The sequence below is a fragment of the Barbus barbus genome, assembly GCF_936440315.1.
Source record: "Barbus barbus genome assembly, chromosome: 14".
NCBI classification, from domain to species: Eukaryota; Metazoa; Chordata; class Actinopteri; order Cypriniformes; family Cyprinidae; genus Barbus; species Barbus barbus.
Genome location: NC_136742.1, coordinates 24,473,675 through 24,491,507, shown reverse-complemented (window position 1 = coordinate 24,491,507; position 17,833 = coordinate 24,473,675). Strand labels below are relative to the sequence as shown.

The 17,833-nt window shown below is 38.7% G+C and overlaps 1 protein-coding gene across 1 annotated transcript in view; it reads right to left on the bottom strand.

Moving 5' to 3' along the window:
• Positions 1-6,387: 6,387 nt before the first annotated feature.
• The window catches only part of LOC306879871 (polypeptide N-acetylgalactosaminyltransferase 14-like), a 51,592-nt gene continuing 40,146 nt past the window's right edge, over positions 6,388-17,833 (bottom strand). The window contains exons 9-16 of the mRNA XM_079433094.1: positions 14,223-14,326; positions 13,064-13,190; positions 12,115-12,207; positions 11,925-12,008; positions 11,010-11,154; positions 8,813-8,932; positions 8,125-8,440; positions 6,388-6,610 (exon numbers count right to left, since the gene is read on the bottom strand). Coding sequence (XP_079289220.1) covers positions 8,282-8,440; positions 8,813-8,932; positions 11,010-11,154; positions 11,925-12,008; positions 12,115-12,207; positions 13,064-13,190; positions 14,223-14,326 — 832 coding nt within the window. The 3' untranslated portion in view covers positions 6,388-6,610; positions 8,125-8,281. The remainder of the gene's footprint in view (positions 6,611-8,124; positions 8,441-8,812; positions 8,933-11,009; positions 11,155-11,924; positions 12,009-12,114; positions 12,208-13,063; positions 13,191-14,222; positions 14,327-17,833) is intronic.

Sequence of the window (17,833 nt, the reverse complement as noted above, 5' to 3'; positions counted from 1 at the left end):
GTTCAGCATGAGAAACAAAAGTCGTATAGGTTTGGAGCTACTGTACATGAGGGTCATTTTTTAGTTGAACTATCTCTTTATAGAAGATAATTGTCAACCTCTCCAGAGTGACTGATAGTTTGAGGCAAAATCAATGATGGGAAACCATACACGCTTGAACACGAGCGGAGTGATCAGCAAGAAGGGGCGAAGAACAAAGGCTGAGAAATTACTGCCAAATCCTCAATTCTTCATCTCCTGACAGCAATTCATCCCTGCTCATCTTGGCCTTTTTGGCAGGATCTTACATTTTCTTGCGGAGGTAATTTTCTTGACCTTTGTCTCTGGCAGTGCAATTTCACCGTCCTCCCTTTAATATCAGAGAGAAATATCAGTGGGGTTATGCAGTTGACAAAGGGGCCAACACATAAAAAGCCCTGCCAAACTCCTAGACATGAACTCTGCAATAACAGAAACAAAATCGATAATGGCCACACTGTTCCTGATCTTTTAAACGATGTGGATGATAGGAGATGTGGGTGCTGGCAGAGCTGAAGCAAAAGTGGAACCGTGGATTTTCTATTGTTGACCTCTTGAGCGACTAGCATTGTAGGTCAGTGGGGTTATGCTAATACAAATACCCAGAAGAGAATCTTTTGTGTCCTCCCCCTCAAGTGCACCGACCCCTGTGCTGAAGGTGTTGGCAGGGGAGGCTTCATAATAGAAACTGTTTACTGGGTAAAACAAAGAACTCTATGATCCTGCAGAGGTTTTTGGAAAGGCAAATTTAACCCTATAAAGCCCACTGCATCATATTTTATTCATTGTATTGCATTCCATTATTTGTTTTGCCCCACAATAAAAACTACAGATCTTTGATCATAAAACTAAGAAATAGAGATATAGGTATGACAACTAATATTTGTAAGCATTTTATGTAGGTAGTCTATAAAGATCTTACACACACATACTGTATATAGTTGCATATTTTTCTTATTGAAGGCGCAGTAAAATTACAAAATAATTTTTCAAATCACTATTTCATATATGTCTACACATTGCCCCTTACATAGCTACTGTATGCATATGGAGAACCTATTTCAAATCATGTAAATGGTTTTCAAATGGCATTTACTTAAGGACAACAGTTGTGATGATTTCTTAAATAGCCAACAATTACTTTAGTGGGATTTAAAATGGCAATGTGTCCAGAGGCTGTGGGCTCTACAGTGGAGTGTTTAAGTGCTCTGTTGCTGGGGATCTTTTCACTCTCTCTTTCTCTCTATGACTGAAGGAGGCCGGACACCTGGATGAGCCCCGGGGACATATCTCCAGTCACCGTAGCCACCCGATCCGGTCCGTATCCAGCCCAGATGGTCACTGCAGTCACCAGATCCAGTCCGTATCCAGATCAGATGGTGGATCAGCACCCAGAGACGACCTCTACAGTCCTGAACGTCAGTGGAGACCAGGACACCGAGATGAGCGCCAGAGACAGATCCCCAGTGAGGACCCCGCCACTTAGACAGCCATTGGGAAAGACCACTGGAACCAGTTGAGCCCTTACAATCTGACTTTGCTGCAGTTGGAATTGAACTGCTGGTTCGTTTGGCCAGAGGAGAACTGGCCCCCCGACTGAGCCTGGTTTCTCCCAAGGTTTTTTCCTCCATTCTATCATCGATGGCGTTTTGGTTCCTTGCCGCTGTCGCCTCTGGCTTGCTTAGTTGGGGACACTTCATTTCCAGCGATATCGTCGACCTGATTGCAAAGACACTATTTAAACTGAACTGAGCTGGATGATGACATCACTGAATTCAATAATGAAAAGCCTTTAACTGAAAATCTTTTTTTAATCTTTGCATTTTACATTATTGACACACTATTTTCCTTTTTTGATATTGTGCAGTTGCTTTGACGCAATTTACATTGTTAAAAGCACTATATAAATAAAGGTGACTTGACTTGACAGACTGACTGTAGGGGTCTTGGCCCAGCTTCCATTCGAGAGCAACAAGCTATGTTTTCTCTTCACAATCTGCCAAGGGATCATCCTAGTGTTTACGCCTACAAATACAGATGACTTTGAAAATGTGCACATATACTCCGATTATCTTCACTTTATGTATAATAAAATGAAATATGACAAGCACAACTCTGCCTTTTTTGTTAAATGTCAAATTTAATGAACAATAATAGGCATTATAAAGCAAGTATAAATATAAGAGACTTATGTACTAAGAAATAAATACAAAAGCAAACAATTCAGTCAAATGTATGTAACGTTAACAAAGTCAGCGCTGTATTACGATTAATAAATAATTTATGAAACATAACTTTGTGCTCAGCCAAAACGATATGACCTGGAAGAAATAATAGATTCATGAGACCAAAGATGAAGCCTGTTAGATTTAACCAAAACAAATTTTACCTCATGTTTAACCACTACAGAGACATCAGAGCCAGCGGCAAATGTCAGAAGGAGTAGCCGCTGTGAGGCTGCTCTCGGCGGATACATGAGCACTGAGTGCCCGCTGATTGCGTGGAGCTCACCTCCAAAATCGGCGAAGCAAATTTTCAAATAGGTGCTATCTTTACAAATAAACCGCAGATTTGAGTTTTAAACAACTACATTCTCGCCTGAAATACTCATGACACAATAACAGTAATAATATAAACAATAAACATTTCATGACACAATAACAGTAATATTTTGAAAATTTTGCGGTTTTCCCCTCCGCCATTAACGCTTGCTAATTGGTGCGAAATGCATTCTGGGATACCTGGCTGCCTCAAGTTCGCACAAGTCACCAAGTAGGGCTCGCCAGTAGCCCCTCACTGCAGATCCAGAGGGCGTGGTTGGATCCACATCTAGGGGATGGAGATTGGTAGGTTTAGGGGTGGGTTTAGGGATCAGAGGGTGGAGATTGGTAGGTTTAGGGGTGGTGATGGGGTGGGTTTAGGGATCAGAGGGTGGAGATGGGGTGGGTTTAGGGGTGGTGATGGGGTGGGTTTAGGGATCAGAGGGTGGAGATGGGGTGGGTTTAGGGGTGGTGATGGGGTGGGTTTAGGGATCAGAGGGTGGAGATGGGGTGGGTTTAGGGATCAGAGGGTGGAGATTGGTAGGTTTAGGGATCAGAGGGTGGAGATGGGGTGGGTTTAGGGATCAGAGGGTGGAGATTGGTAGGTTTAGGGGTGGAGATGGGGTGGGTTTAGGGATCAGAGGGAGGAGATGGATCTAGATAAAGGGGCGGAGCAAGGACACATCCGGGGATTTGAACTGTACTTGGCTCTATGTGAACTTTGAATTGGAACAGTACTTGGGCGACTACTGATGACGTACCACAAGTCCACAAGAACACAAGTACAGACAAGAGCGCATATTGAGAAACGGCTCTAGTTTCCTTTGCTTTTATGAAATGTTATACAAACAAATGTTTACAAATGTGCCTTATGTTGCCCCAGGAACTTTACATTTTAATCAGAAGCACCAACTATATTATGTAGCTGTTTTGAGACAAGCCATTTTTGCAGCCTGCATTATGGTTGCCTAAAAACCAAAACAAAACAAAAAAAACAACTAAAATTAATCTCTATTCACAAATCCCGAAGAGAACTGCATTAAAAATCTGTATGTTCTTTATAATGTGTGATGTGAGGCACTCAGCAGTGTAGTAGGTATAAGTGTTAGGGATGTAGTTTTGAGTTATTTGTGCACTGGCTGCGATAACCCACAGCGGCAGCTTGCTAGTGGCCCCTTGATAGCCATTCTGAGAGCTGGATAATGATGACCCCCCACACCATGAGTCCTGAAGACAGGAAAATCTCTCTAAGACAGAGGGATGCACACGGAGACAAAAGCCTTTCTGTCGATTTCTGTGAACTTACAAGAGGAATGAAACACCTGCTGCTGCTTTTCAGTGATTACATTTCATTTTCATGCGATGCCACGGCTGGAGTAAGTGTTGTCCACTGAGACACAATAAAGCTGGTTAATATGTTTCTCTATCTGGACTCCAGCCCCTTCAATACAGTGGAGGTTAATCCACCTTGGGTGAATGATGCTCAAGGTCGTGGCAGGGGCTGCTCTCTCTATTTAGCATCAGAGATACACTGAATTTGTCTTTATCAGGCTAATGCAGAGCTGCAGTTTCCAGCCCTCCAGTGATGCAGTGTTTCCTCTTTCTGTCATGAAAAGTTTAAAGCTTAACACACTGGACATTTTGAGACATGAAGTGTGTAATTATCTTAAAGCTCATGCTAAGAAAAATAGTCCACTACAATGTACAAAACAATTGGCCCAGCAACATATTGCAGTAATATTAATGCTTAAGACTTGTGCTGTGATTTTCACTACATTTGTTAACTGAGATGCAAAACGTTGCATTTGTATGATGAGAGAGAGCGAATTTGCAGTGTGATACGAGCCATATAAAGTAATGCCGGCAAATATTAAGGTGTAGTCACATTTACTTTTTTCAGCAAAATTTAGTAGGTGAAATGCCATTTCAATAGGAATCCACTCAACCTTCATTTCGGCTCACAGCAAATGGGTTCAAGTTGGTCATGTGGAATCAAGCATGCCAGATAATAAACAACTTTCCGAACAATGCTTCTGTCTGTTATTGGATTAAAAAAAGACCCCTAACCTGCACTAAGAGTGCCCGCCCACTTTTCATGTGACCTCAGTTATGGAAGTATTTTTCCCAAAGGGATTTTTAAAAGTCTTAGTTGAACAGTTACAAACCAAGTTACAAACTAGGAGGTGGATAACAACATTTCAAACTCTGATTTGAAGCAAAAAAAATTCAAAAGGCAAAGGTACAAGACCATGTACTTTACAGCTTTGACAATCAAAATAGAAATGTATTTGAGTATTTTTGAGCAAAGTGAGATTTTGTGTTGAATTTGCAGTGATTCGTGGGAGTGGGTTGGTGCTAAAATGTTCTTTTGGTGACATTCGCTTGTTTTCAAATGTCTGACAAGTGATTTCTTTGCAGAATCATTTGTAGTGTAGTTTTTCCACCAGGACTTCTGCTGTTAAACAATTATTGAAAATAAAAATAAGGTGAAATAGTGTGGACAGACGGCTTCCACAAAATAATATACAGTTGATTAACAACTTTGCAGTGCACAGTATGTCTGTCTTTAACCGGTTTATAAGTTATCGTTAAAAATCAGTCAAAATGAATGGGACTTTTACTCTTGGAACCCAGCTGTTGCACTCTGTTGGTTGAGCCAATGTTGCTGTACTTGGATGAATGTGAGCCAACGACGAACATTTTGATAGCGCCACTACAGATCCACAACGATTACACATTTCAAAGAAATGGCCTATAATTGTCACTGCACATTAAGCTAGAATAAAAAGTACGTTAACGTCAAAAAAATAACACACTTCAGCTTTTAAAAAACCACGGTTACAGTGCTGCTGAAGCAATTTGTAGGTCACAGAAAGTGATCTCTCTGATATAATGATTTGTAAAACATGAAGCTCTTCTGTTGTGACATACCATCCTTAACCACCAGGATTCCGAGATTCCCTAAAAATAGACTCTGCATTGTATTGACTAGTGCAGGTCTCCTACACATATCATTAGATAACACGTCTGAGACAAATCTTTCTGCTCTCACCCTTCTCATCTTGATCTTCCCTCATAATGATGACTCATTCTCACTAAAATAAAGTAGGCATGTGGAGACTCATGCAGACTATTCAGAACACACTTTTAGAATGTCAGGAATCAAATAACGACTCAATGCTTTATTCTTCAAAGCTATTTGGTTCAAACTCTGCAAACGTCGAGGAGTTTAACAAGAAAAACCGGTGCTGAAATCCCTGCAACATCAGGAAGGGCTATGTAAGAAAACACCAGAACCTAATTGGATGTAATTGCCGGGTGCAGGCAGCCAGACTACAGCAAGTGATGAGGGCATCTGAGCTGTGCCACGTCTGAGTCTCAGTATTCTCCCAGCTCCTGCAGAGCTCATCCTTCTAATGAGAAGAGGAGGACAGACTGAGGAAGTGGTAATTGGATCCTCCCTGTCCTGTCGCCAGGGCATGTGTAGCGATGTGGCTGTGCTTTATTTAGATCCTCTAGGCAAACAGTCTCAGTTCTCCACTTGCCAGCATCGACCGCAGAGCTCGTGAGAATAAACCACTCCTGCCCATCTTGAGCTCATTCGCTTGCAGAACAGAAGTTTGCTCTGTGCAACTGCATGCAGCAGCTATGCCATTATATTATGGACTAATGAGGCTGTGCTGACATGCTAATTAAAGCAGACTGGCTGTGCAATTCGTTTGGGATTCATCTACTTTTGATGATCATGTAAACAACTACATTAAATATACTTTGATCACTGTTTACTTGTGCAACCAGACGACAAGGAATAAACGCAAGCAGCAGACCATTAAGAAAAAATAAGGTATTTATTGTATGTCGATGTGCTAGCAGATGTATCTCAAAAGTGCTTCGTATTGGGGTAAATTCAAGCGAAACAAATAAAAAGGTTGTGCACTGTTCTCCAGTGTGCGTGTGTGTGTCACACTCGGTGTGTGTCCCACAAGTTTGTGTGCGTCCAGCTGCCAAACTCTGTTCTGGAGAGCATCAGTATGATTGACACTCTGGGGAACCTAGGGAGGAAGACAGAAGAGAAGATCAGCCAAAGCACACACAGGCAGACTGGATAGGGTAGACTGGTTATTATGCATGTATGTCAAACTTTAGTATGAGGCTTATCAGTTTTTGAAATATATGATAGAGGGTGTGTCCAAAACATTACAAATACTGTCTGATTATGTTTTCATCAGGGGCGGACTGGCCATCTGGACATTCTGGAGAAGTCCAGAACGGCCATCCATCCAGCGGCCGTCGGCCTTGCTGGTTCATCATCACAGAAAAAGTGTCAGATTAAGTGACGCGGAGTGTCCATTTACACTACTAAATCTGACTTTTTCCTCAGAATTGCGTTTTTGTATCTTGCAAGTTCTGAATTTTTACTTGCAATTGCGAGTTTATATCACGCAATTCAGATTTTTTCCCCCTTAGAACTGTGAAATATAAACTCGCAATTGCGATAAAGTCAAGTTCTGAGTGGAAAAAAGACTGATATTTCCTCAGAATTGCAAGACAATATCTCCCAATTCTGACTTTATAACTCCCAATTGTGAGTTTATAAAAAAGACAGAATTGCGAGATAAAAAGTCGCAATTACCTTTTTAATTTTTTATTCAAAGGCAGAAACGGGCTTCCATACAAAAGTAACTACTGTAATAAAAAAAAGTAGAAAAATAACAATTAATTGCTTTCTATTAGAAGTAATTACTTAAATATACTTTAAAAATGACATTCCCCAACACAGATTACAGTAAATATAGGTGAAATGTATAATGTCTTTGGTGCTAAATATAATTATGACATTAAACAATAATGGCATTTATTTTTAAACAATTTTACTCATTGTTTAGAAAACATTATGATCCTGCCCATTGGTTGAGTCACTGTTGCTATGTCAGGCTGGACTACATTTCAAAGAGCTGTGTTAATTTAGTATAGTTTTTTTGTTTTATATTTTAAATATTTCAGTTCAGTTTTAGTACTTTCACTTTTTAAGTTGAAAATTTTCATTTAATATTAACATTCTATTTTATTTCTGCTTTATTTCAATTAATGAAAACATGTTTGATAGTTTTTGTTCACCATTAACAACACTGACCAGAAGCATTGTGAGTCTGTCTCCTCATGCAGACCATTGGTGCCACTGATTTCTACAGTCTACTTCGGTTTACAATGCTTTTTGGAAATGGGGCCCTGGTTGAGATGCTCAAACAAACAGAGTAATGTTTTGACAGTCACATTGTCTTTAGGGATTTCAGCCAACGAGCAGTTTACTTATAGTTGACTCTGCATATTAAACTGGATATTAATAGGAAGCAATATTACCATTAGAAAATTACACACTTCACCTTTAAGTACTTGCATGATTATCTCTAAAGCTCACTCGAGTTTGTTTTTGCTTAAGAGTTACCTTCAGCACTTGACAGCACTTGTTTTTATCAGTTTTTAAACACGTTACAATGTAGCATTACTATAGCAGCAGTAATGAGGTCATGTCATTGAATTAGAATGTCCTGCAATTCCAGCATACCTGGGGTGTGCCGAAGAGACAAAGGGAGTGGACATAGCAGAACAGCAGGACACAGATGTAGCCCCTCCTGGAGGTACACACTCACTCTCTCTGCCTCTCTATCCATCTTTGACTCCAGCTGAGCTCTGAAAGGTGAGGAGAGGCCAAGGAGGAAGGATCACGAGAAAGGCATCTCCCATCTCTGAGTATGTGCTGACAGTTCACATGGGCTGATCACCAGCATTTTACTGCTCTCGATGCCGTCCAGAGCCATCTCGCTGTCCACGCAGAAACGAGACGCCAGGTGCTCCAGGTGAGTGCCAGATTTCTGCCAACGCTGCAGTAACACAGGGCATATGAACACATGTGTAAGTGCACATTAGCTGTGGACAGCATAAAATATCTTGCATGTAATGTATATTGCACATTCATACTTCACATACTGTATATACTTATATGTACGCCTCCCTGCACAACAAACAAAGTGAATGTTTTCTGATGCTACAGTATGCCACAGGTCTCTGACACTGACATGACAAATGTGACGTATGGAAACGCTGACATCGGCCTGAGAGTAAAGCCTCTCCTGAGGGGCTGTCTAACGTTGGGACTGATACTCATAGAGATGATGTCAGTGGGTTCCTCCGGGAGCTTTCTAAGTGCAGCCTGATTTAAGGTCTGTCACGGATGTTCTCGTCAGTGGAGGTACCTGCTTGCCGTCGCTGATGTTGCACGGCACGAGCAGGATCTGGGAGGCAGGGAAAGTGGTGGAGACGGACAGACAGTGCTGCTGCTGGCGGAGTTGCTGTCCATGGGTGTAGATCCACTCCTGTGTGGGAAAAAAACAGGCTTTTCTGATACTGAACCAATGTATAACAAAATGAAAAAGCAAAAACAATATCCTTTCAAGATAATTACACAGATTTCAACAGACTACATGTCTTTGCTGTAAATACAAAGATCTTACAGATATGTTAATGTAATAGTTCACCCAAAAATTAAAATAAGCTTTCTCTCAGGCAATACAAGAAGTGAATGAGTTAAAATGGCTTAATGATGGATTAGTTTTTTACATATATGCAGCTTTACCCTTCTCAAGATAGTAATTGAAGGACTGGAGTCATGTGGATTACTTGTGGATTATAGTGATGGTTTTATCAGCTGTTTGAACTCTCATTCTGATGGCACCCTTTCCCTGCAAGTGATAAAAAGGTAAATTTCTCCAAATCTGTTCTAATGAAGAAACAAACACATTTACTTCTTGGATGGCCTGAGGGTGACAAAACTTTCAGCAAATTGCCATTTGGGGTGAACGATTCCTTTAAATGTTATGTGACAGATTGGACTGATACCAAATTAACCTTTAAAATGGTAAACTAAATAAATGTCTTTAATGAAGTCTTCTAGTGAGTCACATTTGCTCATTAATTTGTAATTAGCTTTAAAAAAATCAATCTTTCGTAGATTTAGCATTTACATTACATTTATGCATTTACCAGACACTTATTCAAAGCTATTTTTTAATAGAGGAACATAAGCAATTCATCACAGAGCCAACAATATTCATAGTATACAATGGCATATTTATTAGAAAACAAGCTAGAGCATTTACACACTTGTTCATTCAAAGATGTCTGTTCCAATATGTCATCTCTACTTAAATGGCAAACAGAGAGAGAGAGAGAGAGATGTTGGAAGAAAATAGACACTTTTTGCTTTCCTTTGAGAAGGTAGTCTCATTTGCTGTTCTGAGAGACATAGGGAGAGAATGACGCACGAGGGCAGTGTGAAAACGTGCTTTTGTGAGCCATGCTGATGAACTGCTTCCCATCTGATGAGTCTTACAGACACTTAACAAGGTCATGCGCAGCAGGCAGCAGGGAAACATGCTCTTGTGGTGTTATGAACACACTTAAGTGCTCTGAAATCACTTTTGTGGTGTTCCAGCCCCAAATCTACTGTCTACAATCATCTCTGGGCTTCATAATTTAGAGAATAAACATCTGAAAAAGGCAACTTTTTATAGTGCACAGAGGAACAAGAGAGCGACTCAGTTAAATAAACAGTTTCTTAGTAGAATGAGGGTCTAAGGCTTTATGACAAATAGTTGGTGGCTTTGGCTGAACCACATTTTCAGTTTAAGAATTGGCTTCCTTTGAATTTTTTGAGCTGGATGGAGTTTTTCCATTATGGTCTATGAAATGGAAATAATAAAAATATAAATATAATACTATATATATATATATATATATATATATATATATATAGATAGATAGATAGATAGATAGATAGATAGATAGATAGATAGATAGATAGATAGATAGATAGATAGATAGATAGAATTCAAATTTCTATTCTGTATCCTGCCTGCTAGCTCAATTAAAACCCAGCAATTGAATGGACTTTAATAGCCATTCACGAATCAATTCTGAATGATGCACAATTGTGTTTTTCTTCCAGGCTCATGCGCAGGTGAGGGAGCCATGAAGGGTGACAGTAGGGCAGATTAGCTGCTCAGAGACCAGAGGGCACCTCTTTGTTTAATATAATTACACAGCAGTGCACAAATGTGACCTGAATTAAATCCCATTACCCCGCTGTAAAAGCTGCCCTTTCAACACGCCCCTGGATGCATAGCATTTAATATAATCTAGCATCTCAGAGTCGCAGCCTAACCATGTGAGATGTCACTGATTCCTGGCATGAGAGTAAAAATACACACTACCTTTGCTACTCCTCTGATTTTCACCAAACTGTTCAGTAGAATATGTGAGTGCAGTGCTTAAAGATGAGATATGCTGTAAATGGTTATAATTTGACATCAATGGCAGTACCAACATTAAATGAGCTGATCAATTAATACTTCAAGCATTGTTTTTCTGATATTATGCCAGATAGTTTTGTACCTGGTTGGCTGCTGGTACGTCTTTGGTGATGCTGCAGGGTGCGAGTGTGAGCACTGGGAGATCCTGACCCTCGACTACACGAGATTCTAGACAGTTCTGTCTCTGCCGGATCACACCAGACTTAGCATCGGAATCATCAGGAACTCTAGATTCGGTGAATGAAGCACCACAGTGTTACGATAATAAATACCCCACAAAAAAGAGAGAGGGGAAAAAAAATACAAATTAGGTCCTTAAATATCTCAATTGCTTCTACTAGGAAACAAAGAGTAGCAAAGGATAAAAAAAATGCTTAAGTCTACTGACTTTTAATTGCAGACTTTGGCAAATCTGGGCACAGTTTGGGACATTATTTCTCATCAAATACTTCCAAAACCAATGTATATGGTATATGTGATCCATGTTCACTTTATTTCTCTATACTCAATTTCAACTCTCATTGGTGTCTATTTATTTTAAATGAAGCATAAAAAGGAAGCATAAAAAATGTAATTGTTCAAATTAAGAATCAAATGAAACATAATTGAGAACTGCTTTATCTCCTACGCTAAAAGCAAAATCTAAACGTTTAATTTTTTTTTAATAATTAAAGTTTAGTCTGACAGTTTCACGTTTTCTCTTAAATGTCTGCAAAAGTGCATCAAAATCAGCAAATTTAGATGCCAAATTAATGAAAATGGCATAAAAAAACAGTTGTCTTTTAAGGACAAAAATACTGAAAGTATGTGAAATCTACCATTGTGGGTGGAAAATCTTTCCCTTGAGACAGATGAGAGCAACTAGTGTACAACAAAACAGCTTTAGACATAGAGGGGCCTTTTACTGCCATGCTAAATAATAACACGGCACTTTACAATTATCAATCACCACCCGCAGACACTCAAATACACACACCACACTGACTCCTCAACTCACTTGAGCTCTGGATAGACATTGTCCAGATACCACTTGAAGGATTTGCACTTGAGACTCTTGCGGAGCTCCTGCCTGCCGTGAATGCTGATAAGAGAGGAAGAGAATGAGCGGAATAAGAGATTAATCTTTTCCCTAATGCCTCCCCATTATAGATACACACATAAACACACACATGCTATCAGTCACTCACTCTCCGTAGGATTTTCCCCTAGCAGCCGGTCGAGCTGAGTAGTAGAACAGTTTGAACTCATCCATCCAAACCTCAGCAGTCCTTCTGGTGTTCCTGAAAAAGCATTGAATGTGAACACTGAAGTGCACTATACTAAACACTTCACTCGAAGATACACACTTCAGCCTCAAGAAGATCATTAGGATGACCTGTCAATTTATAATTAAATTAAACACACTTGCAACTGCAATTCTGAAGAAAATCTGAGCGGAAAACCCGGGCGCCACATTCTAGGGTGTTGTGGAGTGAATGTGTTATTTACACATCAATCACTTGTTTTTGTATGAAAACTGGCCATGCATTGCACATGTATTGGTTCGTCAAGACATTTTATTGCAGGTTATACACTAAAAACTACACATAAACAAACCATATCTGATTTCTATACTGTATATATCTAACATAACTCTGCTAACAGATGTAAAAGGACACAGTTTTTAAGAGTGTCTAGTAAAGCCAGCTAATGCCTTCAGCAATTATTCATTAGCGCCTCTGAACTATATGAGGAAACAGATTTTGTTGACTGAGCATACTGCATAGCAATTCAGATTCAGAAAGAATGTTGTGCTATGCCCTTAATATTTCATACGGTTTCATGCTGGGGTTTTTCCCCGGAGGCGAAACGTGATAAAAGCAAACAAATTTTACACAGCAGATTTTCTTCCAGGCAGAAGTTGGAGTATTATCTCGATCTTTGGCAAGAAAAATCCAACAGAAAAACATCCAACAGAGATAAAAATAAAAAAGATTAACATATTCAAATTTACAGGTTAACAACCCCCAAGGACAAAACAAGGTCTTCTGATGTAGATAAAAAGTGTTACATCCTTTACCAGCAGGAATATATTATCAAAAACTCAGCTGGATATGAATTATTATTTTAAATACGTGTACTTCTCTGGACTCTTACTTTATGTAGGTGTTGGCATTGCCCTCTGGGAAAATGTAAGGATGTTTCTTACGGAATACGTGGCCGACCCTGCTACACGGGATGATTTCCAGGCTTCCTCCACACATCCATACTCTAAAAGAAATCTCTACAAACACAACAGTAAACTCCAATCAGTGTGCTATACAGTATTTTAATAGCATTATGGCCTTAGGGAGCATACACTAGCGAAAGTTTTAAGTCAGTAAGATTTATTTATTTATTTACCTACTAAGGCTGCATATATTTGATCAAAAATATTATTATTATTATAATTATATATTTTTCAGCATCATTACTCCAGTTTTAAGTGTCTTTAGAATGATCTTCAGAAATCACTCTAATATGCTGATTTGATGCTCAAGAAACATTTCTTATAAAGTATATTATCAATGTTAAAAGCACTTAATATTTTTGTGGATACAATTGTGATACATTTTAAAAGAACTACATTTATTTAAAATGAAAATCTTTTAAATGTATTTCCCATCATTTTTGATCAGTTTAATGCATCATTGCATCATTTATGAAAGTATTAATTTCTTTAAAAAAAATCGTACTGACAACAAACAGTAGCCAATATTGCAGAAATGTATGAAATGCATGTGAATATTATGTCATGTAGAGTAATATAACTTGCTGAAATGTGTATATGTGATTTAAAGGAACCCTCCAGAATACAACTTCACTCTCACGCCAATAATTAGATCATACGGTTGAAATCTCCTGTCTAAATATGCAACTGCCCAATGCTCATTTGCAATTATGAGCACAGTAGCCTACTTAATTCTGAATAAACCAGCCCTGCAACAGCTCCAGTCTAATTCTGTCACATATGCATGGTTAATGATGGTTTAACCCAGCGCAGAGAGAACCATCCAATTCCCCACAGTGCATTGCTCTTAAGAATTTTATAGAGCCAAGAAAAAAAACATAGCAGTTAAATAAAGGCACCAAATATAGTTTGAGAAAATTGATTCCAGAGCTATTTTTAAGTTCAAATGTCATTGCATGCCATTTCCTCTCTGTGATGAGAACCAAACAACCCTAAGTTTCCTCTCTCAGAGCTCAATCGGGGAAGGAAAGTGATTGAGGCTTATGTGCCGTCAGACAGGTGCTCTCATGCATAGTAATAACTCACCAAAGTTCTCCCCTCCCCAGATGTCCATGGCTGTGTCATATTTTCCCAAGTGATTGAACCAGGATCTGTCAATCACAAAAAGTCCTCCTGCGATGATGGGCGTTCTGAGGGTTGAAAGAGAGAACAAAGGGTGAACATTAAGTCTTGACACTAAACACTTCAATCCAGGTGACTGCTTAAAATACTGCTGTCATTCAGGATAGATGTATGAAAACATTTAATTTTGAATGTGGTTTGGTGAGGAGTCTTGGAATGAGGAAAGAGAATAAAAGGTCACTGAAGAGAGGGTGTGTGGAAACAGTACAGCCCAGTTCTCATTCTCCTGATGAAGCTCAGCTTGCCCTTCAAAATCACTGTACCCAGAGAGCTGCTTCAAACGCTAAGGACACTGGAGGAAACGGCTCCGGTATTATCAGAAGCATTTGAATTTCATCAGCCGTAATCTCTCATTGTGAAGTGGTAGGACACACTGTTTCATCTGCTGCTTCTCAGGGTCACTCACGTACTTTCATTTCAAATTCATTTACTTTTCAAACATCTGTTCTCATCTCGTTTTAGAAGGCAGAAACAAAGCCCAAAAGCTTCAACGATTGGGCTAAGTAAATGAGTGGAAAGTGGACAAGCCTGTCAAAGGTTTCACAGATGAGAGAGTGTGAATGAATTTTAAATAATGCTATAAAATTAATTTCTAGGAAAAAGGTATGCAAATAAATCAAATGTATATGTTATTGCCAGATTTGATAGTATGTATCATCAGATCACTTAATAAATAGTTCATATCTCCTGTATAATAGTGCACAAGTGGCATGCTTTGAGTTGTCCATAGCACAAACATGTGGGAATGGTTACGAGTTTCAACAGATATTAATACAAAGTATGAGCAAAATCAATATTTGCTTTTCCAAACACCACTTATAATAACTATCTTATGGGATGCTCATATAGGAACTACTTTTAGTATCACCAAACCCACTCTGGATTTTAACTGCACGCTCCTACTGTATTTGGAATAATTTACTCTATTCAAATAATTATACTCTATTCAAAAGTTAGATAAGATTTCAGTAAGATTTGTTTTGATATAAATTACTACTTTTATATAGCATGGAGGCATTAAATTGATAAAAAGTAAGAGTAAAGACATTTCTACTTTAAGAAATGCTGATTTCTACTTGAATAAAAACTTCAGAGAATCTGGAAAAAAAATTATTAGTTTTTCACAAAAATATTAAGCAGGACAATGTTTTCAACTGATAATAATATGAAATGTTTCCGAGCAGCAAATCAACATATTAGAATGATTTCTGAAAGATTATGAGACACTGAAGTTCGGGAGTAATGATGCTGAAAATTCAGCTTTGCTATCACAGGAATAAGTCGTATTTGAATATATTTAAAAATAGAAAACATTATTTTAAATTGTAATTTCTTTTAACGATTTAATGGTTTTTACTGCTTATATAATAATTGAAGCCTTGGTAAGCATAAGTGACTTCTTTAAGAAACATTTAAAAATTTTACCAACTAAACTTTTGAACACTAGTGTATGTAACACACTAGAAACATAAATTCCTTAGCATGATCTTGGCATTATCTTCCTGGAATGGGTATGTCTTCCAGCATGGTTGTTTAAGAAATGTAAAACTACACACTGCAGTAGTTAGGGGAAAAAGAATTGTTGCAAATCATATTACATGCCAGAAACATTACTTATTTGCAATAATGATCCAATCCTAGACTCTTCTGTATATTTCAGTATTCACAAAAGCTCCAACTTTTAATATTACATCACAAATATACACAAACTCTTGCCAGTCAGGGAAACAACTGGCTGTCAGTCAGGGGTCATGGTTGTGCTGTCCTTCTCACATATCATCCTGAAATACACACCACTGCTTCCCATCTGCGTCCACACATACACACGGCTTTCAGTGACTCAGTTATCACTGATCTATTCTGCATCTGTTGGCGGATGGGCTGCGAGAGACCCAGGCCGGCTGCAGTGCTGCACCGGTGCACAGCATGCACAGGAGCAGACGGGATCTGAGCCCCTCTCAGCCTGACTGCCTGCTTATCTGAGCTATTAACAGCCTTCATTACAACAGCCTCTGAGAGCGCTAGGAACAGTGTGAATTACACCATAACAAAAGGAGAGAGAGAAAGACGGAGGAGGAGGAGGAGGAAAAACAACTAGGATTTAAATGTTGATATTGCTTTGTTTATAATAAAATAAATCAAAACAGATTAAAGAAATTCATAGCAACTCAATATTTTAATTATGATATAATAATTTAATGACTTAATGATCAACCAGGCTGAACCTGCCAGTAGAAATCAATACTTCAAATACCCTTTCTCCCTTCAAAGACAACATGAAATTAAAACACTATTTACGTTTCTAATAAATGCCCCTGTTCTAACTGGAAATGACTGATCAGTGCATGCTATTCTTAAGAAAAAATGATTTAATCAAAATGTAGTAAATTTTTCCACATCTAAAACTTTCACATCTTAAGCTAGCTTTTTTACCAAGGCTGCAAGGGGGAGGAAAACAATATTAACCAAGTAGATTTTTATATTTCCTAGAGAAAACATGAGTGATTCTTGCCCTTGTAAAACTCACCCCCACAATGTGTAAAAGAGGCTCCAGTCTTCTCACTCCCTGTGTATTTGAGACCGAGCCAGTTCTCACCAATCACAGCATAATAATCATCAAATTCAAATTAATCTGAAATTAATCAGTACATCAATTTGAGATTGAAACGGAAATTATTCACTTCATAAAATTTAGATTCAGTACTACATATATATATATATATATATATATATATATATATATATATATATATATAAATAATCAAACATATCTAAAAAGAAGATGAAAACAAGTAGTGGTTTTCGCCAGGGTGTTGCTATGCAGTTTCTAAGGTGCTCTGAGTGGTCCCTTCTCTGATGAACGCTCCGATTATTTTCTGGTTTTATGAAGCCCTTCCCTCAGAAATACGCAATGGGCTTAGATTGGTTAGCTGGTCCAGTGTGTTGTGATTGGCTAAACCGCCTCTATTGCACATCTGAACGTCCCGCCCCTCAGCTCAGCGGCAGGTGCTCCGGTTGTATTGTAAACAATGGCGTCATCTATATTACTTATCAATTTGAGCCCGATTGAGCCACAGAGAATATTAGTGAAGAGGATTGCACAGAACCTGTGCAAGCACGGCTCTTAATGGTATGTTTGTTTGTTGTGGTCTCATAATTTTAGGTATGCTGTTATTTGTAAATGTTACTGCTTCTGTTAGCTTTTAATATACGGTTTTATCCGAATTAAAGCTTTAATACAGCACGGAAACTGCACACGCGTCCATGTATAACACTTCTCATAGCTATGTGAAAATAAGTGTTCAATTGGAACAGTTAATTGTTGGAGCTTAGCTGAAGATCTGAATGAGAGAGAGGAGAGAGAGAAATGCAGAGCAGGGCGACGCGAGGAACTGGACTGAGAACCGCTGCTTAAGAACATTGATCTTGAAACTTGCGAATCCATTAGAATCGTTTGAAGACAGAATCCCGATTCATATATGAATAGATTTTTACGTGCACCCCTAATTTTCTCT